A 25581-nucleotide genomic window follows, 5' to 3' on the forward strand; every position below is an offset into this window, starting at 1 on the left:
CAGTCCGACAATCCCCTTTAACAACCTACCTTTCAGACACTTAGATGGGTATGGGGTATTGCAGTCTAACAAAAAAGGCCAAACGACCCCCGTTCGTCTGTTCCAATTTGCATTGTTTCAAAAGAAAAACAAGCCTTTGTTGGGCTACTGTATAAAACCTCGAACTCAACGCTGTTCCTGACATTTTGAATTGAAAAACCTTCCTGGATGGGAAGCGAAATGTCTTCAAACTTGGAAACCAAGTCCAGTGGATTGTTCTTAATTTCTTCGGAATGACTATGACCTGGATGACTAAGAACGATATATAATAAGACGATAATAAGAACGATATATAATAAGACGATAATAAAATAATATGTAAGAAACAATCGAACATATCAAAGGGGTAAATTGAACAACCAAAGAAGGTGACATTAATTGGGTAAGATGAGATGACACATTCATTAGAGGCTTATTTTTAGGATGTAGCCAAAGCTTTCATAGTTCACTCACCCATCTTTGTCTGTCTCGCTTGGTAAGTTCACATCCATCCACAACCAGGACTCATAGAACTTGGATCGAAGATAGACCTGTGTTTCATCCAAATATTCAAACTCTTCTTCCTCCACATACTCCTCAGCTTTATTAAACCTTGCGATAGGAGGGGAACCCTCCATACGTGATCTTTCCAGCGCCTTTGCTGCTACACTGTATTCAAAACCAATTTCTCTATGTGTTGCCGGTCGAAGATTCCATCCTGTTTAAATGAATATTGATAAATTACAAAAAAACTAATACCAGTACATATATATTATGTGCATGCTAAGAGATGATGTCTAAAGTTTTTTTTTTCTTTTAGAAAACAACTTTAGAAATATATTTAGACGTGTTTTGTTATCTTAAAGTCATTAAACTACTTAATGTAGATATGTTTAAAGTCACATCTTCGCAGAAATTCACTACATTCTGAGTATTTACCTCTACCTCCAAGAGGTATCCTTGGCAACTTATGGAAATGATGTAAACGGTAACTTGGTGAAGAGGTGGTTGTTGGGGGAGGAGTGGTCATGGGTGGAGGTGTAGTAGGAATCTCTGTGTTGAAAACCTGGTCCCTGTAAGTAGCGCAGCAGTAGCGGAAAGCCAGGATGCACTCTGGGCCCTCGGTGATGTAGAGGGAGCGCCTGGTGCAGGAGTATGGCATTGGAATGTCCCTAAGGCCGTCTTTACAGCAGCGTCGCTGCAGCTTCTCCTTATAGTGTGCCTCTAAAAACAAAAAGAGATGTGTGAATATTAGGATATTTTTTCAAACCTCTTTGAGAGAGCTTCTTTTTAACAAAGAAGATGTTATGTGATTCGAAACTGCAAAAAGCTGCAGACACACACCCACAAACCTTGAAAATCTAATTTCAACAGTACTGCAACTTGCTTTAAAGCACCTCAAACATCCTGCCACATTTGCAAGATTGCATTTTAGTTTGGTATTTGTTCACTTCAACCATACTTTCACCTTGTAGCTATAAATTAATTGGATGTTAGCTACTTTTTAAATTAATCTTTCCTTCTAACCTTTTACACCATTAGAATTTTTTTTACCACCTGTGTTATAGTACACAGTTGCTGTGGCACACACATGCACTGTGTTAAAGTACAGCCCTTTGTACAACACAATACTCCCATGGGAGACAAATAAAAGCAAAATAAACAAAATCACTCATAAAGAAAAACATACATTTTCAACCTTCACTTTCAGAAAATAGTTTTACAGAATGACGTCTATAACTCCTATTGGATATGGGCTGCATGCCCGCTGTTTGTTAACATAGAGTAATATGCCAGAAAAAAAAAGATTTTGTCGAACAACTTAGGTCAAAAGGAAGAAATATTAAACTTTTCAGCCTAAAAGACTTCCTTTGAGTTTTTCTTGAAACAAGTTAGGTCTACGTGAAAAAGCATCTTCTTTCTATTGTTGGGTACATTGGAGGATCTATAGTGTCTGTGGGCAGTGTTGGGTAAGTTACTTTAAAAATGTAATCCGTTACAGTTACATGTTACCTTGTTTAAAATGTAATTGTAGTGTAACTTTTTCAATTACTTTTAAAAAGTAATGTAACTAATTACTTTTGATTACTTTTTGATTACTTTAAGGTTTTAATGAGTATTGACCCATGTTCAACATTTAATTTTTGAGAACTGAATGTGAACCTTAAAAAAGCACTAAGCTGAGAGGGAACTGCTGACAGGCAATCACAGAATGTCCACAAGAAGAGATGCCAGCACCAGGCATGTAAGATTTTCTCAGACTCCTCTCATCGGGCCATACTCTTTTCTGTTCCTACCCCAGGCTCTACCATTTACGCAGTTTGCGGACTAACACAAGCAGGTTCAGGTTGATAGCTGGCAAACACCTTTTGAACTGCACTGTTAAATTTGAGCCATTTTCACAGATGTAAATGAAATGCTGCTTAAATTTCCAGTGCTGGAAGGCTATCATTTTTGATGCGCTGCTTGAGCTGAAATAGAACCGTCCGCTCGCTTGCTGTTCCTCAAGGAGGCTCCACCAGCACAGGATGGATCATCAGAGTGGCAAATATGATAGAGACAAGGAGCCGTAGCGGGAAACGTAGCGGGAAAGCAATAAAAATATCATTACATATTTCGCAAAGGTTTTTCTTTATATTTTTTAAGAAATGTAACTAAATTTGTAATTCTTAATATTTTCGGGAGTAACTGGCCATGGGAGAATTTCAAATGTTATGAGTCCTCTAATGGCTCAGTCTTAGGTCCTTACAGCATAATAACGAAAAACGTATGAAATTGACACAAAACCTGTTCATAATATTATAACCTTGTTTAAGACTGCGCCTGTTGCTCTCCTCCTTATACTGAGACTCTTTTTTTTTTTACTTTGTTATAAGGTTTTCTCCTTTGTACCAACATCTCTCTTAAAAAACATAGGAATATTTTATTGTTATCTTAATAAAACATTTCCAACTTGCTTAAAAAAAGCTGACCAAACTTATTTATCATATACCCACAAAGTTGAAGGACTCCAACTGAAATTAATATTAAAAATGCAGCTTTAATAAATTAAATTTCCATTTCTATTGCTACATTTCAAGTTAAAATTAAGTCAACGTCAATGTAAAGCTCATTTTACAGATACAATCAGTACAATAACATGTAAAGTTGAGTGAATTACTTAAAGGCACACCGTGTAACTTGTGGCCACCAGGGGTGCTAGACCTGAAACGTTTATATTAAGCGCCTCTAGTGGCCCCAAGCACTGTAGAATTTTTGCAAAAGTCAACAAACAGTCAGCTGGCCAGCCTCTTGTGTCTTTGATTGGGGACCGCACTAGGCATCTAGATTCAGCTCAGAAGGGGTCAGAAACTCAGATCCCACTAACTGGAGTCAAAAAGTCTGCGGTGTGCCTTTAAGTTTTATTTTTTAGTTGATGTAAAAAAAAACTACTCACCAAGCCGTGCTTTACGTTGGATAAGTTCAGCAGAACGCCTTCTTCTGGTAGTGGCAGGACATCGCATTTCTGAAAAATAAAACATTTGAGTCATGAAGATGGAATATTTTTTGAGAAAGTATGATGTTATTGTTTTTGTGTGTAAAGGGCTATACTTTCAGTATTTAGAAAATAGTAAACATCCTATCTGCTGTTAGGGAAAAAAGCACAATGCATCAACCTTAAAGGGATAGTTCGGTATTTTTGACATGAATCTGTATGGCATCCTCATCACCAGCGGCATGCAATCACACTGACTTACCCCTGGCAGCGTCCTGTGAGCAGAGTTATCGTCCACTTTTGGTCAAGCCGAAAGTAGTCCTGCAGGTTTTTAGGTACAGCGAAATAAAACTTTTCTCTTCCCAAAACATTATGTGTTTTGGGAAGAGAAACAGCCATGTCTCCTTCCGCGGCGGAAGGAGACATGGCTGTTGTTGGGCTCGCTGTCTGAATGACGGCGCGCACTGATACGAACAGAGAGAAAATAGGACCAATTGATAACGACGTGTGACTTTTTCAACTACAATGTTTTTGGGATGCGAAAATATCGCTCTTTTGAACACATAATGTTTTGGGAAGAGAAAAGTTTTATTTCGCTGTACCTAAAAACCTGCAGGACTACTTTCGGCTTGACCAAAAGTGGACGATAACTCTGCTCACAGGACGCTGCCAGGGGTAAGTCAGTGTGATTGCATGCCGCTGGTGATGAGGATGCCATACAGATTCATGTCAAAAATACCGAACTATCCCTTTAAGTCATTCTAACAGCACTGATGTTCCTCTCTTAACAGATAAAGATAACAGTGATAAAAGATGAGCAAAATAAAATAGTCTCCATGTCAAGAGTGTGTACTCTTATAGTTAAACAATTGCTTAAAAAAAATATGTGATTCCTTTAGTTTTAGTAAAATATTCATTCTAATTCAATAAAATTACTGATGGGTACATATACCTTTTCGGATTCTAGTTTTGACCCCACCACTGGAGGAATAAAGAAGTCCGGCATCTGTAAACACTCCTGTTGCATCTTGACCCCCCCCTCTGGTGCAGCCGATGTCTCCATGCTCAACCAGGTCCCAAATCTGAGAATAGAGACAACATCTTGGCACTGATGACTGGCTTAATAGTTCATTCCATTCATCTGTCTTGCTCCGCCCAGTTTTCGCATTACTGATCATCTGTGTCACCTGCTCTAATCTCTATTTAAACTGCTTGATCCCAGTCATCAGTGCCAGATTATTCAAGCCTTCAGTGAGAGTTCTCTTGCCTGATCCTGACCAGTTCTGTCTTGGGACCTTTGAGCCTGTCTGTCCCTGTTTCAGATTTTCTTGGCTGACCCGTCTTTGGACTCCTGCTGGATCTGCCTCCTGACTTGGATTTCCCCTCAGTACCTCTTCGGATCTCTGATGTTCTGTCCTGGACTTATTTAAGCTCTTTGACACCGGCTTTGGCTTTGTCTTCTGGAAACTTCTGCCTTCCTTCATCTGCTTGCTTCTGCTCATCAGCCAGCTCAGCAGTCTACAGGCTTCGGAACTCTCTGGGCGGTTTTCCCCACAATGCTAATGGTAGCCATCTGGCTGGATTCCACTCCTTTTTCTGGGCCCAGACTGAACTCTAAAACCACAGATTCTGACCTTAGACACTCTAGCTCAGGGGTGTCAAACTGGTTCCAGAAAGGGCCGTGTGGCTGCAGGTTTTCTTTACAACTAAGCAAAAGAACACCAGACTCCAGTCATTTCATCAAGTCAAAATGTTCAGATTGGACACACTTGATGAGATGACTGGAGTATGGTGTGCTATTGCTGGGTTGGAAACCCTGCAGCCACACGGCCCTTTCTGGAACCAATTTGACTTTCCTGCTCTAGCTGCTGAATTGCTGACCTGACATCTATTAATCAACACTTTTTTGAATCACACCTATCTGTCTGCCTCAAATTCTGGGTCCTTAGTTCTGACATTATATGCATGAATCTTTCTTTATAACCTGCTTACAAGTTGAACCAGATCATTTCCCCAATACATATAAAGTATTTTATTTTTCTTCAGATAAAAATAAAATAAACATACCTTTCTCTGTGTCAGTCTCTCCCCATTGAGAAGGTACACTGCATTGTCCACTGCCACCAGGCTAACTTTTGCACCTGGGTCACCCCGGATCTGGAAGCGAAAGTTTTTCCCAGGTGCGTAGTGCTGCTGTATACTGTCTGTCGTAACTTTCAGCTGCAAAAAAATAAAAAATAAAAATAAAAGAATTACAAAAAAAAAAAAAAAACTATGACTAAAACTGTACCAAAATCAAATTTTCACAACTTCTTGATGAGTTAGTACTCCAGTTACTTGATAAAAATGAGCAACATCTTTCTGTAAGAATTATCTGTCATTTTAATTTGAGCAAAATGACTGCAGAAATCCTTTATGATTCATTAATCCAGTTCAATGCCCACTTGATTAAATTGACATGTTAAACTGTCATGCAGGGTGCAGCAGTGGTGAAGGAAGGGAGCGTGCAACCCATTTACCAAGGCCTTTGCTCTTGAAGCAAGGGGTCCCTGGTTTAAATCCCCTCATATGCTGCATTTCTTCCCCCTCTCTCTTAACCCTCTTATTCTTTTTTTTTTATTATCAAATAAGGGTCATTATTTCCAAAAATCTTTGTAGTTTTATAATAGAAAAATACATATACATTAACTTTACAGAGCCCAACTACTTTACATGTGATTCTTAACATACCTTCTCTGCCAGAATATGAGGTTTTTAATATTTAATCTCACAACATCTGAGAACAAGCTAAACACTCACCCCTCCAACACAGCGGTCCACCACATCTATCCAGACTGAATCAGAAACCAGCTCCTCTCGTCCTGCCCAGGGAATGCTGTAGAACGCTACAACTCGAAACGACGGCATCATCTCCGATGTTACCACCAAGAAAACACTAGTCACCAGCTGGCCCATCACAACTTGACGCTCAGCTGTTATGATTTTACCTTTATTCAGCACCTGTGGGTTTTGAGGAAAAATATTGCAGGGTTTAATTATTGTAGATGTGATTGTTGATTCTTGCATTGAATTTATAATTTGGTAGTATGTAGGAAACTTCTTTCTTTGCGATAATTTCTTTATCTCACCAGGTAAGTGATGTGTTTGATAAATTCTCTGTGTGACTGATCAGATAAAGAAATGGAAAACCGCAGGGAGAGTGTCTCTCCAACAGAAACTTTGTTGGTTCCAGTGGAGATATACAGGTAGTTTTGCTGACGTTGATTGAGGGTCACATATGGATTGACAGTGATCTGCTGCTTGGCTTGCTGATCTATACCCAAGTCGGGCTGTGCTGTTTCAGCCTAGAAATAAAAAACAAATAACCACACAGTTCAGTCCATTTTTGTCCCAGTGTTTTGAATCACAGCATTTACTACTACTTCAATTAAGAATAAATACATGAGAAAAAGCTATTTAATATTTCCAGAAATAAATCTATCTTCTCTGTTAAAAAATATATGTAAGATATTGTGTGTCTCTTAATATGTAAGAGACACACAAAGAAAACTGCATAGATATAGTTTAATCATTATTCCTTAAATAAGCGTATAGTTAGAGCGGCACAGGTTATGCTGAACTATCTCTATAGTTTAGCTGCTATAGGCCTAGTCTCATGCTTCTCCCCTTTTGAGACTCTGAGTTTTTAGTTTTCAGTTATTATTTATTCCATTTTGTTGATCTTTGGTTTATTTTCCATTATATTCAAGTAGTCTTTAGTTACTCTCTGTTGCCCCCTTGTGCTTGTTTCCTTTCCCCTTGGTTTCCTTCTAGATAGTTCCACCCACACCTGCTCCTTATTCAGCTCATTAGTCCATCCTTTGTTCTGTCCCCCTTATATACACCACTCTGCAATCACTCAGTGCTGGTTCCTTGTTGTTGTTCCCTCATCTCTGGCTTCCCATGTGAGTTTTCCCCGATGTTTTCTGGCTTTCTGGTTCTTGGTATTTTGGATTTTTGGTTGTCTGCCTCTGTTTTTCATTAAATCTACAAGATTCACACCTGCCTCCTGGTCTCTGCATTTGGGTCCACAATCCATACAAATCGTGACACCTAGAGTGTTGTAGGACATCAAGATGACTTTTCCTTAATCTGATACATTCTACTTCTATTCTCCAATTTTGCATTGTTACAGTAATTCAACTTCTAACTTAAGTTTTTCTCTGAAATTTCTTAGTAGTAGCTTCATCTGGCCTGGTGCTCTGTTTTTATGTGACTGGGAAGGAAGCATCAGCTGGGCTGCTGCTATTAACAACTTAAATGATAAATTATACAGTTGGGTCTGTTTTTCAGTGCTTATTCCTGTTTCTCTCCTAAACATAGCTGTAGGCTAACCTTTTACTGTGAAAATGTGTATGTGCTCTTTTTCATCCTTTTGAATTGAAAAAATGTTCAGAGCTCATTTGCTGAACTGTTTTTCCTAAACAGAGCTACATATGAAGCTTACCAATTCCTTCTCTAACATAGAAAGTATTTATGCATCAACTCATCTATATTCCTCCTGTATGTCTCTTTCTGTCTTTTTGAACCCCCAGTTAGTCTCAGAAGGCCGCTCACACAGCTGTGATTCAGCTGGGGGTTTCTTCCTCTTTTCCTCTCTTTCATTGCTGCACACTCCATGTGAGGGATTGCTAAAGAGTCAACAACTTAATGAAGCATATTTTTGCTGTTCTTGCGTGCTCATACTGAAGGAGTGAAGTCAATGACCCTATGAAATCAGCTGCATTTCCTTAGATGGAAAACCTTTAACTAATTCTTTAAAATGACATGTGTAATGAATTGCCACTATATAAACTAAATCAAATTATTGTTGCAATCACCTTATGAGTATGTATTGAATGAAAAATGTAAATCTGAAGGAATATACTCGTCTTAATGAAGCAGCAGCCTTACAGCATGCATTAAAGAGCACCATCTGACATGTGTTAACAAATATCTAATAGTTCTTGAACCATAACTTTTATAATTGCATGTTTCTAAAAAACTCCAGAAATGGATTTCATTCCAGCACAGGTTAATACCTTGATAAAAGCATTGGTATTAGTCTTCTTGGAAGCTTATATATGTGTTTATGTGATTGTAGAGAAGCAAAAAAGCCATATTTATCAGATTTTATTGCATTATTGTGCAATTATACTCACAATGATAGTTTGAGAGATTTGTCTTGCGGGCATGTTAATGCTGGCTCTACTAATGCCTGAGGAGATGATTATTGGTGAGTCCAAATATGTCAGCTTGACCAAAACATTATGAGCAGGGGACCCATCATGCTGGCTTACTTGAATCTGAAACAATTTAAGAAAATATTTTTCTTTTCATCAGTCAAAGCTAAACAATGTTGTAAAAAAAAATGGAAAGGTAGTCCTTACTGTAAGATCCAATGGCATTCCTGGCTTAAAATACTTTGGTGCATCTTTGAAGGCTATGACATATGGGGATTCAACAATTTTAATCCCAGTCTTTTCAGCCTCTACTAGATCGCTTCCTGAAAAGAAGGGGAAAAAAACAGTAAAAATAAAAACATGAAGCTCTTAGAACACAAATTGGCCCTCATTAACTTAACATGTCTTGCAAACATATTATGCACACTTATGCTCTTTCATCAACTTCACAGAAATTAAAAATATCTTACTGCAGTGTGATTTATGTACTCCAGAATTGTAAAAGCCTAACTTTACTATTCTAAAAATCTGAATTTTGCATTTGAATCCAGGTCTCATTACTTTGATACCCCGGACTTTAATCCAGCGGAACCATCTTGTATCCAAGGTCAATTACTTGCAGTGTATTTGTGTATTTGGAGTGCATCACTTTTCTACACTTTCGTGAATCATTAAACAGAGTAATGAATCCTTCTTTTTTTAAATAGTCTGTTCTGATGACGGAAATTGTAATGTGGAGGTGTGGTCTCCAATAAAATCAGCATCTCATTATTTTCATCTAGCCATGTCTCAGTTAAAAACATAGAATCTAGATTTTGCTGAGTAATGAAATCGTTGATAAAAAATTATCTTCCTGACAGAGATCATATAGTCATAAAATGGGACAGATCGCCCCAGTATTTAAGGAGAGACAGTCAGGAGGAAAGTCAAAACGTTTATTAAAACAAAAATAAACAGACAGAAGAGAACCGCAGAGCTGCTGTGGATCTGTGGACCTGCAGCAACAGCAGAGGGGAGGTTGGGCACCGCCCAATCACTGACACTCTGGTTCAACAGTTCAGTCCATCCTTTCAATCATAGGCAGCATAAGCAGATGCACTGCCAATGAGAGGCAACTTTGAGTCGTCCAGAGCATCCCCGATGCAGCAACCCCAGTGAACAGGCAGGACTCCGATCCAGGACAGAGATTCAGTTCAGACTGGAGAAGTTCTGGAATCCAGGAGTCAGCAGTCCGGTCAGGGGTTCCGATCCACACAGGAACAGACAGAACCAGGTTCCAGGAACCCACAGAGCGTGAAGGCAGGTTCAGAGTCAGACGGGTCCAGAACAGGCACGCACAGATGCAGACATGCAGAATCCAAGGATGGTTCAGACGAACAGATCAGATGGGGACAGACAGGGCCAGTAGATGAGAGCAAATGGAATCTCACCACTGTTTAGGGAATAAACTAGCCTGAGGAGGGGTGGGGGGAGATTATGAGTTTTCCTGTTGTGGGGCCATGTTTAGGTTTAGTGTTGGGCTGGATACAATGCTGTGAGATGATGCTGTGGAGAGATACTTCTGTTGGGACTGCCTTCTGCTTTGTTGGGGTCCAAAGCATGGTCACTGTACTTCACAGTAATAATGGATTTTACTAATATTTCCACATTGCCTCATCGACCATTTTGGCTGTCTTTATTATAAGTTTGTTCTGTTTTTGTTCCCATTCCAAGTTCTCACCTTTCAAGTCCTCCTGTTTCAAGTCCTCAGCAGAGTCATGTTTTTCATCAAGGAGACTATTGGGTTTTCATTCACATCATGTACTTCCTACAGGTAGTAGAACATGTTGGAAGCCAAAAGTTTTGCTCCTGATTTATTCAGATGAAATCCATCTCTCTTGAAGAGGTGTCTCTTTTCCCAGAAGATGGTTAAGTTATCAATAAATCCAACTGAACTTGTGAAGCAGGCTTGTTTGATCCATTTATTCAGGTAGGAAACTCTGCTGAAGAATTCATCTCTTGCTGAAGGCGGTGCAAGGGGCCACAAATGAAAACTTTAAATTTTGTATATTCCACAGTGTTAAGCAGACTGATCACGTCTCCCTTTAATAATTCTGACTTACTCTTAGCAACATCATTCAGTCCTCCAATGTGAATGATTAAGTTCTTCAAGGTTGGATGTGATTTTGTGATCTGTGTAATACTTTTGAGAGTTCAGACAGCATGCTTAAGCCAGTATTGAGTATTTCGTTTTTTTTCAGGGGTTTTTTGTTTTATTTAGTCAAATTTTCAGCATCATCTCTTACTATTAATGTTCTTGGTTGGCAGCTGGTTTGTCATGAGGCTGTTTGGAAGAGAGCCAGTAAGATGCAGACAGTCAGGCTCAGTAAACACTAAAACCCTCTCAACCCACTGGCCTCCAGGGATGAGAACATGAACCCAGAATAACTCAAGACTAACAAAACAAGCTAACAAACTTTCATCAAACAATGATCTAGCCCCGATAGCTGGACTGAGCCGAATATAAAGGAACAGACACGGGTGGCGAAGATGAGGAATTATTAGGAACTGGGCAGACTTAGGCAGGTGAAGGAAGTGAACAATTAAGGTCAGCTATCACGGCAGACCATGACAGTGACCCCCAGATTTCACATCCTTCGTGTCCGCTCCGCTCACGTACGTTGTCTGGAGTACTTTTCTGTCATGTTGGTCAGTGAGAACTCTCCACATCCACCGCTTACCCTCCGCATATTACCGTCCACGTATGTCTTCTCTGTCGTTCGCCGTCAAAATACGGAGCCAAACTATTTTTTGCTCCGCTCTGGTCCGGCCAGGTCAAGATCCGCAAATGCAATCACACCAAACAGGAAAACGGACGTCGACAAGATCCTGTTTGTCAAATTAAAACATAGTAACGACAGATCGGTACTTACAAATTAGAGCCTAATATTTATATATTCCCAAAAACTAAGGCCGTTTAATCAAATGATTGGATGCAAACTATTGTATTAGTGGTTAAACATACCAGGAAGCAGATTTCTCATCTCAATCAAAATATCTACTTTATAGTGAGAGGCTTAAAAGTTTAATCAAATCCAGTCACAACTTCCAAGACCGCATCTCACAGCTTCAAAAGAAACTTCTTATCACAGGCATGGATGAAGAGATGCTGAGTTTGGAAGCAGAGAACAAACATAGTTCATACAAACCAATTTAATATGATCTTAGTTATCCCTGTTACAAAAATCCACAACAAGAAGAAAATATTTGGGCAGAAAATGAATATATGCTGGATGCTGATGGGGATTTTACTAATATAGCATATTAAATTAATTTCCACATGTTTTGCTCCTATGAGTTTAACAACTAAAATAAAACGCACGCTCTCCTTGAGCTCTGAGGTGCTCGGAGTGGAGCAACACTGCTGGATGAACAGCAGAGGCTGCAGGCTGTAGGCTTTGATTTGCACAGTCTTTTCTCTATATATATCTATATAAATATATCTATATATATAAATATAAATATATATATATATATACAATCACCGTTCACTTTATTAGGTACACCTGTCCAACTGCTCATTAACACTTAATTTCTAAGCAGCCAATCACATGGCGGCAACTCAGTGCATTTAGGCATGTAGACATGGTCACAGTACGTCGAACTTTGAGGCAGATGGGCTACAGCAGCAGAAGACCACACCGGGTGCCACTCCTTTTAGCTAAGAACAGGAAACTGAGGCTACAATTTGAACAAGCTCATTGAAATTGGACAATAGAAGATTGGAAAAACGTTGCCTGGTCTGAGAAGTCTCGATTTCTGCTGCGACATTTGGATGATAGGGTCAGAATTTGGCGTCTACAACATGAAAGCATGGATCCATCCTGCCTTGTATCAACGGTTCAGGATGGTGGTGGTGGTGTCATGGTGTGGGGAATATTTTCTTGGCACTCTTTGGGCCCCTTGGTACCAATTGAGCATCGTTGCAACGCCACAGCCTACCTGAGTATTGTTGCTGACCATGTCCATCCCTTTATGACCACAATGTACCCAACTTCTGATGGCTACTTTCAGCAGGATAATGCGCCATGTCATAAAGCTGGAATCATCTCAGACTGGTTTCTTGAACATGACAATGAGTTCACTGTACTCAAATGGCCTCCACAGTCACCAGATCTCAATCCAATAGAGCATCTTTGGGATGTGGTGGAACGGGAGATTCGCATCCTGGATGTGCAGCCGACAAATCTGCGGCAACTGTGTGATGCCATCATGTCAATATGGACCAAACTCCCTGAGGAATGCTTCCAGCACCTTGTTGAATCTATGCCACCAAGAATTGAGGCAGTTCTGAAGGCAAAAGGGGGTCCAACCCGTTACTGGCATGGGGTACCTAATAAAGTGGCCGGTGAGTGTATATATTTAGTACTGAAAAGAGGACAAGTGAAATTCAAAAAAAATCTTTAACCAACATATAAAAGATAACCAACACTAAAGATAACAGCACAGTCAGTCCGAAATTCAGAATTTCCAGAGGGACAAATACATAGACAGACAATTGACCTTAGCAGAATTTGCAGACTAACTGTGCTAACACCACAGGTTTCAGTAACCTCTGACCAGATTGCAAAATTCTGGATAGTCTGATCTTTTACAATTGTGACTCAAAGCAATATATTTTAAGTAAGTACAACATTTTAGACTTTGAACGTCACCAGATATTTTTGCATGCTTGTCTTTTTTTTAAGTTTTAAATGGACTTGCTCCTCATCCTCTAAAAGATTTTATAAGCAAAACATACAAACATTACAAAACATTACTAGAATAAACACGTATAACCAGAGGACGCTGTAATGTTGAGCAGTCTATAACAAAATTTGGCCAAATGGTTGAATCTATCAGAGGAGAACAGTCATGGAATAGACTGCCAGCTCGTGTTAGGGGCCATGTAACCTACATAAGTTTAAAAATCTCCTTGAAACATTGGTTGAAAACTAACCAGAGATTTATTCACAGGTGAATTGATTTATTTCCTTGAGCCTGTTAACCTAATTTTATTTTGATTTCATGTTATTGGCAACTTTGTCGACTCTGTCCTCTCCTATAGTGTCTTGTTTGATGTTCACAATATTTACCTGCCCATAGGACAGCGGATGCAAAGTAGCTGTTGTGCTAATTCTAGCATATTTACATTGCTGCTTCAGGCTGACATATTGATAAATGCGCATTGTCCTAATTCAAATATATAAATAAAAATATCTATATTCAGTGACATAAAGAATAACAACATGGCAGGATGTTATGGAAATGAATGAAACTGAATGAATGAAAGAAAAAATTTAATAATCAAATCAACCGAACTCATGAACCCAATAAGATTTTAGGTTGAGGACTATTTATGACAGATTTATGTTCAGGTTTTAATGCAACTTTCATGAATTCAAAACATCAAAACAGAATCTCATTTCTTCTAAAATGTAAAAAGGTGTTTACCTGTCTTGGTGAGCACGGACGCCTTCACATAAACAGAGTTTCCCACTAATGCTTTAATATTGGGGTAAGCCCTCCTGAGCTCCACCATAGTCAGTCTGACAGTTCCTCCATTCAGCTGCATGAAGAAGAAAACAGAATACTGAGTAACTATATAAAAGTCAAATTCTTTACTTGTTTAACACTGATAAAACTGTTTTGTTTCGTTGTTGTTGTTTTTTTTTTGTAATAAGCTAAAAAATAAAAAGGAAGGATACAAGAAAAAATCTGCACCAAACTCAGAACAGGAAAGATATTATAATTGTGCAAAGAAAATACTCATGCTTTATTCAAAGCAATAGTATGTTGAACTGACAGTAAGGAAGTCCCCTATAATGGTGGATTAAATAGGTAAAACTATTTTTACTACTTGAAGCTATTTTTTTTATTAATTAGCCTTTGATGTTGAGTTATTCATAATAATTGGGTGGACTTCAGTTCAGTTCAGTAGCTTTTATTTGTCCCAGTATGGGCAATTTTGTGCAGTAGTAGTACACCTTTCACACACATGTTCACATTTCACAAATCACAGATAAAAATAAAACAAGCACAAGAGACACATAAATATTTAAAAAGATAAAAGTAAGGTGGATAAAAGAGACAGAAATGTAAAAAATAATAAAAACTTACAGCGTGCACTGCTGCACAGATATGGAACTAGAGGGACTTTAGGATTTACTGACATATACAACTACAAAAGACCACTCTGAGTAAAACACTTAAAGAGAGAAAAAGTGTTAAAACCTAAAATGTGTGAAAACATTTTAATGTTGGAGACAACTTACATCTGACACCTGCTTTACAGAAGGCAACCTTTTCATCTCTTGATTGAGTTTCACTCCAAACACGACGTAAGCTGTCCCCTCCACAGGTTCCCCGTACAGGTATCTAAAATTCAGTCAGAGATATATTGCTTTTCTCACATGCAAAGTTATTTTTGTTTGTTATTCAGCAGACAGCATGTGCAAATCTTTTTTTGGGGGGAGGGGTGCCTTCATCGATATGAAAATCATGTTCTAAGGACCAAAATTCATGGGTGAAGGATATGCAAATATTAACATTTACTATGTATCTGTATCAGCAGTTTTTGCATCTTTTTTGCCTACTTTTGAAAGTGGTCAGTAGCTACGTTTGCATTAACCATCAAACTACACAAATTCTAATCACAACAATTATTTTGAGAAAGGAAACACTACATTTTCTGCAAAAACAGCTTTTTCGATACAAAGATTTTACACTTCGATTGCAGGGTTTTTTGGTCGTATCGAAATTCTTGTAAAACACAATAAAACAGCAATGGTGTTTAGTTTGTGACAATGACCTTGATGAGCACTAGAACCGCTGCTGAAATATGGATATATCTCATGTGTTTACAGTTTCATATAGATACAGAAGTATTCATGTGCAACTTTAACTGTATTTCTCATTTAAAGGAAACTGCGAAAATTATAATTTTTTTAATTAGCAGAATATTGATATAGTTTTTGTGCACATTCCTAATGAAAATACAGGTATTGTCACAAAAGAGGTAGCAGCTGCGTTTCCATGGCAAAAGTGTGCAAAACCATTGTGACATTTGCTAATATTCAGAATTACGGTATTTTCATTTAATAACAAATACAATTAAAGTTGCTCATAAATAAAGTTTTTTCTTCTTGGAAAAAAGACATGGCAGCGACGGCTGTAAACACACAGCTCTTGTTGACGCCTTCCTTCTCTAACTAATTAGATTCTTCTTTACCTGTTTACAAGGAGGTAAAGTCCAGATGCATATCACGTGACTCGTGTAATGTACAATTAGTGTTTTAATTGCACTTCTGTGAAATATAAAATTTTCCATATTTCTGAAAAACCTAAAAATATAAATCTAAAAGTGTGACTCTTTAAATTTACAGTTTCCACTTAGCAATTTTAAGATTAATAGAAATGCAGCTATTATTACAATACAAGAGGGTGGTGAAATATTCTGTGGACTTGTAAACATATTTGAACCATCAAAAATAACATTAGCATGATAATACCTATATACAAAAAAAATAAATGAAACCAAATGACTGAACTTAAATATTGTGGCATGTTTATATATATATATATATATATATATATATATATATATATATATATATATATATATATATATATATATATATATATATATATATATATATATATATATATATATATATATATAAACCTTATAAACATAAGGTTGTCAGGTCTTAACACACCTACTTAGTGCATGTAACAAAACAAAAAAAAGTAAATGCAATCCAACAGCAGTTGTTTGGAATCTTTGAAGATCAAGCTCTTAGAGTTTTGCTTTTGTGTTAAATTTGCCAGGGAGTCAGTGGGGTTTGTGCACAACTAACCTTGCCGAAATTTCTACAACCAGTTCGTTGTCATCCAAACTGAGGAAGGGTTTTTTAGGAGTCAATGTAACGTTGAAGGCTGGAAGCACTGTAAAATTAAAATAATAATTTACAGTTTAGCTGTTTGAAAATAAGGATTAAACACAGAGAAAACAAAAAAAGAAATAAATTCAGTTTTGTATTATGTTGTGGTTACAATATCTTCTTATAGATTTTCCACAAAAGTCTCTTTAATATCAAGTGTATATTGGATGGTAATAATAAATCATTACGTCAATAAATAAATAATAATCTGTAGTCCACCAAATGTTCTTTAGGTAATATTTTCCTAAATCTTATGCAAATGAATTAGTACAAACTTGTTTTCAGACAGGTTTATGATAACACATTTAGCTTGTTAAATGTAATGAGGCTGATCATATCAAAAACAGATGAAAATGTGTTCGTGCACAGCAGATCTCCAAAGAAGGTTAAAAGGGATTTGAATCCAGCAGCGTATGCAAACCATTCTTTGTGTGCTTGATGCCCCTATCAATATGCAGATCATATTCTAATGCAAATTCATAAGTGGGGGATTTGCAGATGTGAACATTTAAAAAGTGCCAAGCAATTGTCCAAATCGGAAACTACGTAACGATTTTAGCTTTTTTTTAGTACTTCCAAGAGTCAGGTGCAAACTGACACACAAATAGATCTACTGTGATTGTTGCCACGAAGGAAGCACTGGTACAATGCAAGATGATGGAGAGATTCTTTGCTAATGTAAAAAATATTTGGACCATCAAAAATAACAATAGTATAAAAATATTGTTAAAGAAAACAAAACATAGTGTCAGCAAACATAATGCAGCTGGAATTATTGTAAAATCCGATCGCAATTTTGTTTTTCTCTGCTCACAGTATAAGAGAAAACCTGAATTAAAAGTATACTGTAAAAAGACGGTCACAGGAGGCTAATGAAGCTCTGCAAGGTTAATTCAGGCTACAGACTAGAATGCACACTCAGCCACATGGAGAGAACATGAGTCCAATGACTGTGTGACAAAATTTCTATTTAGATACAACCATCCCCACCAGGATGCTTCCCCAATAATAAACCCTGGATCATCAGTGATCTGAAAGAACTGCTGAACAAGATAGAAGAGCATTCAGTTATGGAGACAAGAAACGGCTGCAACTTAAGATCAAGATAAAGAAGGAAGCATATAGTAAGAGGCTGGAATGCAAGCTCAAAACAATATCATTGATGTTTGGTTTCAGAAATGAAGAAGATCACAGGCTTTAAGCAGAAGGAAGTTCAGACTGATGGAATGTTGGGCGCCAATGGAAGTTAATGAATTGAATACATTCCTCAATAGTTTCATAAGTCTAGAAAAGGAACTGGTTCCTTTACATTCAGGTCTGCTTCTGGCATCATTATCACTCATTCGTCTTATCTGTGCAGCTCCACTCATTCTAATCAGTGCTCCTACTTTCCATCTGATCCCATGCCTATTTAACAAGACCTCAAAGCAGTCACTGTTGCCACATTGTTTGAAAGCCTCACAGCGAGTGGATGTCCAGCAGTCCTTCAATGTCTGATTCTTGTCTTGCTTTTGCCTCAGGGAAGCGAATAACTTTACGAAGCAGAACAAGCTGATAGGGAAGGCAGGCACTGTTCTTGGAACTGCTCCAGAAATTCTCGTGATAATTTCACAAAGAATTATTGATAAAGTGAAGAACACTGTGCACAACACTGAGCATTTTCACATGACTGTTAGACGCCAACACAGTGCCTTCAGTCAAAGGCTTTTCAGGATCTGGTGCAAAACAAAGCAGATTATCCTTCCTGCCAACAGTTTTTAACTTCTACAACTTGTTGCATGAGTGTTGGTGATTAACTACAATATTTAATTTCCTTCAGGATTAATAAAGTTTTTTTTTTATTAAATTGGTCTGAACTGAATTGAACTCCACTATCTCTATCTCCATGGCTCTGAACCTCTTTTTTTGTTTTGTTTTTAAAGCCGATCTCAAAACTGCCAGAACAAACAATCTGCTCATTTTGATGGGAAGCGCCAAATCGGTTTTTCACTTCTTAACATTTGCACAGGAATCTTTGAAGATCACCCACAGTACAGCCACTTTTTGCACATACTAAAAAAAAATCACACAAGCAATGTAGAGCTTCTTGTTTGGATCTTTAAAAATAAGGCCCTTGTGTTTTTTCTTAGATTTTTATTATTAGTCTTAAAAGCCACATTTCCTTTGCTGAAATAATCAAAGATTCATATCGAAGTAATGAAGTTGCTTAAATTAATTTTATTGCTGAGAAGTATGTAAAATATGTTAAAAGGCTTCATTGTAGATAACTTTAAAGGAGCTTCAGTAAGCCCTGACATCTAAAGCTTGATGTCTAGAAGTATTTCTAGTAGAATATCAAAGAAACAACATTGATAAGATCATCAATTTTATTTACCCTACCGTATTTTTTAACTTCAAAGTGGGACGTGAATGTGTTTTGTTCCCAGTGGTCAAACTTTGCCGTCACTTTCCATGTTCCTTCACTGTAAAACAGCCATATCACTTTAAGTCCATAACATCAAAGGGAAAACCGACAGGAGCAAATTAATTCTTTGCAGTTATTGAGACTCCTGACCATTATTGTAGAATAAATGTATCTTACGGTAAACAATTTTCAAGTTATATTTGCCATTTTGAAATAATTTAAAAGCCATAATAAGTGCAAAAGAGTGCCAGTCATCTTTGTTCAATAAACATCTGTATGTCTTTACAACTTAAACAATAAAAAAATAATAATGAGGAGCCTATTTTTGTCTTGCCACAACAAGGACTAAAGGAGAAGTTAATCAGAGGTAAAAACAAATAAAAAATAATTGCTCGGCTTACTATTAGACAACAGCTGCTGAAAACCGAGGACTTGCAATCACCAACTATTCAAAACAGGTGGACATTGGAGCAGGCGTGCTTAACATTGTTTATGGTACTTTAAATATAATGTGAAGCAAAACAGAAACAAATTTCACTGCAGGAATAGTGCAGGAATTTATTCTTACTGATAGAACAAGTTATCCTTGATTTCTAAAAAGAAATGCATAACTTTAGAGATTTATTTTAAGTCATGTTGAATTTTTTAAATACTGCAGAAACTATTTGATTTACATATTTGCAAAGTGAGCTCAGACCACGATAGCTAAAACACGTTAATAAAAAGAAGCCAAAAAAACATGGTGGTCTTACTTGACGATTTCAGATAGAGGGAAAGTATCTGCAAAGACACCGTGTGTGGCTCTGGTCCTTGAGATCTGATTAACCACCACACCATCTGGATTCTAATACACAAAAAGTCAAATGATTAAAATAAGGAAACAAATATTTAAATAAAACACTGTTATATCTAGTGACAGATAAGTTAACAAACACTGAATTAACAAACCATTTCTTATAAGCCAGAATGTTCATATAAAATACGCTTTAGGGGCGTAATCACCAGATTTATCCTGATAAGACGTCATACCGATTTGTTTGGATGATAATATGATTGCTGATATCATTGTTTATTTCACTAAACAGTTTCCCTTTTATTAAATTCACCAGTCTGCAATAAGGAAGCATTAGATCAAAGGAGGGTGGGAGGTCCATTTGACATGGGGCAGGACAGAAGGATGCTGAACTAAATCTATTGAATATGTTCAGATCATTGGTTTTGTCCAGATTCCATCTGTCGGATCATCCTCCTGCTTGGAGCCTGTGATTTTGCTTTATCACTGACCACATTTTTCTGATATTGTTCTGCTGGAGCTTGCTTCCCAGCCTTTTCTTTTATACCTTTTTGCTTTATTTTATCTTGACTTGAAGTTACTTCTGTACACTGCTCAATAAGTCCCTGTCTTGTCTATTCATATGGTCAGAAAGCCCAGCATTCAGACACAAGAATCAAGGATGTGATCCTGCAGCCATGTTTCAGTGATACACATAATACTGCATTCCTAAAAATTCTGGCTGGGTCCTTGCTAGTGCTTGGAGTTCTCCTAACTTCTTTTTGGAACACCAAACAAGTTAGTTCCTTTCCCCAAATGGATTCAATAAGAGGAGTCTGAGGCTAAACTTAAATGCTACGCATTATAAATCTGGTCTCCTAGGTTTGGGTTGCTCTAAAGATGTCAAAATATAAAGATATCAACAACAATCCTATCAACTGCACAGCATCCAATATTGAAGGAGAAAAATATCACTAAATGGGGAATTATCAACAAATTGGTCAAATTAAGTTCTTTCAAAAATATTACAAGAATCAAACTAACAGAGCTACTTCAACATGCAACCACCTTGGGGAGCACAATTTCAGAATATCATCCGACCATTTAACACAATTATTTACACTGTTATCAACTCATGAAAAATGATAACAATAAGTCACATTTACTATTTTCTCCTGACTTGATCATTTCAAAATAATGACTTGGGCTGCACAGTGGTGCAGTGCGTAGCACTTCTGACTTGCAGCAAGAAGGTTATGGATTAAATTCCTGGCCCTCTCTGCATGGAGTTTGGATGTTCTCCCTGAGCATGTGTGGGTTCTCTCAGGGTACTCCGGCTTCCTCCCACGGTCTAAAAACATTTAGGTTACTAAAAGTTTTTAGGTTAATTGGCTTCTCTAAATTCTCCTTAGGTGTGAGTGTGTGCATGAATGGTTGTTTGTCTCTGTGTTGCCCTGTGATGGACTTGCACTGCACCAGCACCCATACCCGCTTGAGATTAAGCGTGTAAGAAAATGGATGGATGAAAAATAATGACTTGTCCTAAAGGTGACGATGTGAAATATTTTCATTTTGCATCAGTTGGATCATTAATCATTTAATTAATGAAGTGATGTAGATGGTTTTACATCTCTAAGTAGAGTCTGACTTTAACTTAATAAATATAAGAAAAAGTTTCAACCTCTGTGTTTGTAGAAAAAACTACAATTGAACATAATTTGTGTTTAAGGTTTTACCTGAATATCTATAGTGATGGAGGTGTCAAAGGCCTTGAAGAACGGAGAGGACACAAAGGTTCGAAAACGGACTGGTGAAGAGAGCAAATAATAAAGATTTAGTTAAAGTTTGGACTAACAACCTAAGATCTTACATCCTTGGTCATACTGTATATTTTGACCATTTATATAATTAAGTGAGCTCTTCTCACCAGTGTCTCCAGGATTGTAGATAGGTTTGTCTGTTTGAATAAAGATATACCCAGAATGAAAGGACACCATCAGAAGACGCTCCTCTGAGTAAAAGTCTCCAAAGTTTACTTGCAGTTGAACATACTTGTTCTTTTTTTCATCACGATTCAAAAGAGCAGATGAAAGCTGCAAAAAAGGGCATTGGTACAGAAGGTGAAGAGTTTATTACAGTTTGGGTACAAAATTGAGGTTCTAATTTATAGGCATGTTACAGAGCAACCATGGCGACAACTTTTTAGACCATTTTTAAAAGAAAAGTTCTGAACAAATATTCCTTTAATTAGCACTTGTGTCTCAATTGAAAACTGTAATTGTTAATAGGCTTCACCTGTATGCTCTTAAGAAGGTGGTAACCATTTTCCTGATTAAGTGTTACAGACTCCTGGAGAAGAAGAATGTCTTTGTTGAAGTCCTGGATTGTAATTCTGACGGTGACGGGGCTGGATGCATCTTCTGCCTGTAAGTAGATGTTTTCTTCTGTGTCGGTCCTCAGGATGTCTGGAGCCACCAAAGTGAACCTAAAAAAAAATATTTACTTATTTGTTGAAAACATGGATTAAGCGCTGAGTCCTATTGGACAATAAAATAAACGCCTCCAATTCACACTTGTCAGCACAGAAGCATTGAAGTACTCTAATATTCCCTTGTAAATCTGTGGCCCTCCTTTGGAAATAGTAAGATGCAGTGGACAAACAACAGCAGATGACATGAGTTCACAAATAATAACTGACTGGTAAAACTTCCCCCTGGAATTGAGCAACACTCCTGGATAAAAAATGTTGGTACCTCTCATTTAATCAAAGAAAAATATAAGAATATAAAAATATAAGAAAAATATAAAAATACACAAGTCAGATATTGCTTTTCAGATATGCTTCAATATAATTATTTTTAATAATAAACTCTTTAATCATGCCTGGAAAAAAATGATGGTACCCCTAACTTATAGGTATAGTGGATGATTGCACCAGACTCCACAATACGACAATACAACAGCAATAACATGTGGAATGTATAATGTGCAATACTATTTGAAACACTGCAATAACCTGTTTCTCTATATTTTACACTCACTGCAATATCTATATATAAATACCCATGTAAACACCTTGTGCAATAACCCTGTATAATGATCCTACTATTAAAAAATAAATAAAGCTGTTATATGTGGACACACACTGTATAAACTGTATATACCCCATGCACCTTTTTCTTCCTTTGGCACATTCTGCTTCTTTGACTATTTGAGCTGATGTCAATCGATCAATCAATCAATCAATCAATCAATCAATCAATCAATCAATCAATCAATCAATCAATCAATCAAAGACTGGTTCCCATGAGGAGGGTTATTTTCTTGGGTTGGGTGTTAGATAAAGGAACTAAGTTTAGGTTAGGTTTAGGCTTAGGTGTGTTTTTGTACTTGGTATGGTTAGGGTTAGGGTCTAACTTAGGACATAGAAGTGAGTTGGAAATGAATAAAAGTCAATGGAAAGTGATGAAACGTGTGTGTGGGTGTGTGACAGTTTGTGTGCGTAGACAGAGAGAGATTTTTATCAAATCTGTAATTTGAGAAAAGTTAAAGAAATGAACCTTTGAATGTTTTTTTTATTCTTCAAACTGACTTTCAAAAATTCATATTATTTACCATTTGTTTATATGATCTAACATATGCAAATTTGAATGCAGTGATAAGACTCAAATTTTCAGTGTTACAACTTGATTAATCTGTTTTGTCGTTTATTGCAAAGCAACTGTACTTTACCTCTGTGAAGAACTGACAGGTCTCTTTGTGTCAAATTCCCTGCAAACGCATCAGAGAAGAAGTTATTTTAGGTATGACAGTTTTTGAAAAAAAAAAAAAGAAAGTTTTGTACTGCATATATTGTTCAAATATAAAAACAAACAAAAAAATTATTGTGTAGTTTGTCTTACTATGGGCAACAATATAGCAATATGTTCTATCATTAAATGCATCATAAAAAAAAAAAAAGAAAAAATAGCAAGAAAGCTACTCTTACTGGTAAATTATATGGAAAATATAATCAAATATAAAAAATATAGCAGTTTAAACAAACTTAATACACTCAGTGGTGTCATATTAACAGTTTCTTTAATATAGTGTTTATAGATTGCACTCATATAAACCACCTTTAATTACTCACTCATTGAGGTCCCAATATCTTCCAATTGGCACAAATCTAAAGAACATGAATCAAATGTTCCCTGAAGCTGTCAGAAAATTTTAATGTTGCAACAGTTCACATATCCTGGTGTTTGGAAACACACATACCTTTGACGTGAGGGGCTGTAATGGACAAAAGTTTGATTAGCAGTGGAAATACAACTGATGTAAATCAGACATTACTGGGAAATGAAACTCTTACCGTCTTCTAAAATTGGTTATGTCTGATAAAGAGCAAAAACAGAAAGGAAGGAAAAATAAAATGTGTAGCTTCCACACAACCATGATGATTGTATGAGAGGCTTCACTGGACTGTGGTCAGAAACGGTGCTGAACAAATATTTGAAGAGGTTTCCTTCATTATAAACACAACTTACCAGAAAGGGGGTGCCAGTGTCCAATCACAGGTAAACAAACAAAAAACACAGCAGCCTTTGAGCTTGGCCAAAGGTATGTTGTGAAAGAGTCACTTCAGAGATGACCAAATACTGGTGTGTTTTAAGGGTTAGTTTCCCATTTTTCACATAAGCTTGGAAACAGTTATTGGATTTAAAAAAAAGGAAACAATTGGATTTTCAAATCATTTTTAACCCCAACTGCTCTTATTACTGGTAATACCTGTATATGCAAGACAAGATGAAAATATGTTATATGTTACTGGAAAAAATTAAAACATACAGGCACTTTTACCTGATCTGTTTAATTGAGCCTTCCACTGCTAACTGGATCTTTGATTCTCAATAATAGCAAAATCGTTATTATTTTTTTATTGATTTTCACGACTTTATGTAAACATTAACAAAAGTGAACAAAAACAGCCCACCCCAAACCAACAGGGAGCATTGCAGTGTCCATATATAAATAAAACAAACAAAAAAAAAGCCTACATACAGCTTACACACACAAAATACAAACAGACATCGACAGTCATGGTTCAACATAGCTGAAACCGGTGGACAGCCACATGAATAATATACTGAATGTAAAAAAAAGAAGGGAAGATGACAAAAAAAATACTGAAAATTTTTTTTTTAACATTCTCTGTAAGAAAGATTGCAGTGGGTTCCAGATCCTCCGGAATTTGTCAGACTTTTGATGAAGATCATGGGTCAGTTTTTCAACTGTGATAATAGTTTACAGTAAATTTGTGATATCCACATATCAACTGTAGGGACCTGAGGTGCTGACCATCTCAGTAATATACATTTCTTGGCCAGAAATAAGAGAATTACAAGCAAACCTTTAGTATCTGCATTAAGTAGAGTGTCTGAAGCATGATTAAAAAGACAGAAGGAGGGAGTAAGTGAGAGCTGTTTACCAATGATCTCTTGTATCATAACATGAAACGCTTTCCAAAAAATTTTAATACAATTGCAAGACCAAAATAAATGAATAAAAGTCCCCCTATTTATTTTGCATTTATGACAAATATCTGAAACATCAAGAAACATCCTCCAAAGGCGAACAGGTGTATAGTAAGTTTGGTAAAAGAATTTAAAGTTCTGCTCATGTATAGAGATTGAGGTACAGTTGGGGAAGAACCCATTACAGATTTCTTTCCAATCTGCTAGATCAAACATCAACCCTAGGTCACACTC

General features: G+C 36.9%; 1 protein-coding gene across 1 annotated transcript in view; it reads right to left on the reverse strand.

Annotated features, from left to right (window-relative positions):
• LOC119786997 (complement C3-like) overlaps positions 1-24327 on the reverse strand; it is a 42480-nt gene extending 18153 nt beyond the window's left edge. The window contains exons 1-21 of the mRNA XM_038290616.1: positions 24186-24327; positions 24092-24106; positions 23964-23999; positions 23564-23602; positions 22127-22316; positions 21759-21924; positions 21568-21638; positions 19812-19903; positions 19035-19117; positions 16572-16659; positions 14988-15090; positions 14167-14281; positions 8902-9017; positions 8674-8817; positions 6622-6837; positions 6293-6493; positions 5561-5713; positions 4446-4575; positions 3455-3523; positions 958-1242; positions 493-736 (exon numbers count right to left, since the gene is read on the reverse strand). Of these exons, the coding sequence (XP_038146544.1) occupies positions 493-736; positions 958-1242; positions 3455-3523; positions 4446-4575; positions 5561-5713; positions 6293-6493; positions 6622-6837; positions 8674-8817; positions 8902-9017; positions 14167-14281; positions 14988-15090; positions 16572-16659; positions 19035-19117; positions 19812-19903; positions 21568-21638; positions 21759-21924; positions 22127-22316; positions 23564-23602; positions 23964-23999; positions 24092-24106; positions 24186-24268 (2639 nt within the window). The 5' untranslated portion in view covers positions 24269-24327. The remainder of the gene's footprint in view (positions 1-492; positions 737-957; positions 1243-3454; positions 3524-4445; positions 4576-5560; positions 5714-6292; positions 6494-6621; positions 6838-8673; positions 8818-8901; positions 9018-14166; positions 14282-14987; positions 15091-16571; positions 16660-19034; positions 19118-19811; positions 19904-21567; positions 21639-21758; positions 21925-22126; positions 22317-23563; positions 23603-23963; positions 24000-24091; positions 24107-24185) is intronic.
• Between the last annotated feature and the right edge of the window lie 1254 nt (positions 24328-25581).

This window comes from Cyprinodon tularosa, unplaced genomic scaffold, assembly GCF_016077235.1.
Source record: "Cyprinodon tularosa strain WSP-4 unplaced genomic scaffold, ASM1607723v1 ctg285, whole genome shotgun sequence".
NCBI lineage: Eukaryota > Metazoa > Chordata > Actinopteri > Cyprinodontiformes > Cyprinodontidae > Cyprinodon > Cyprinodon tularosa.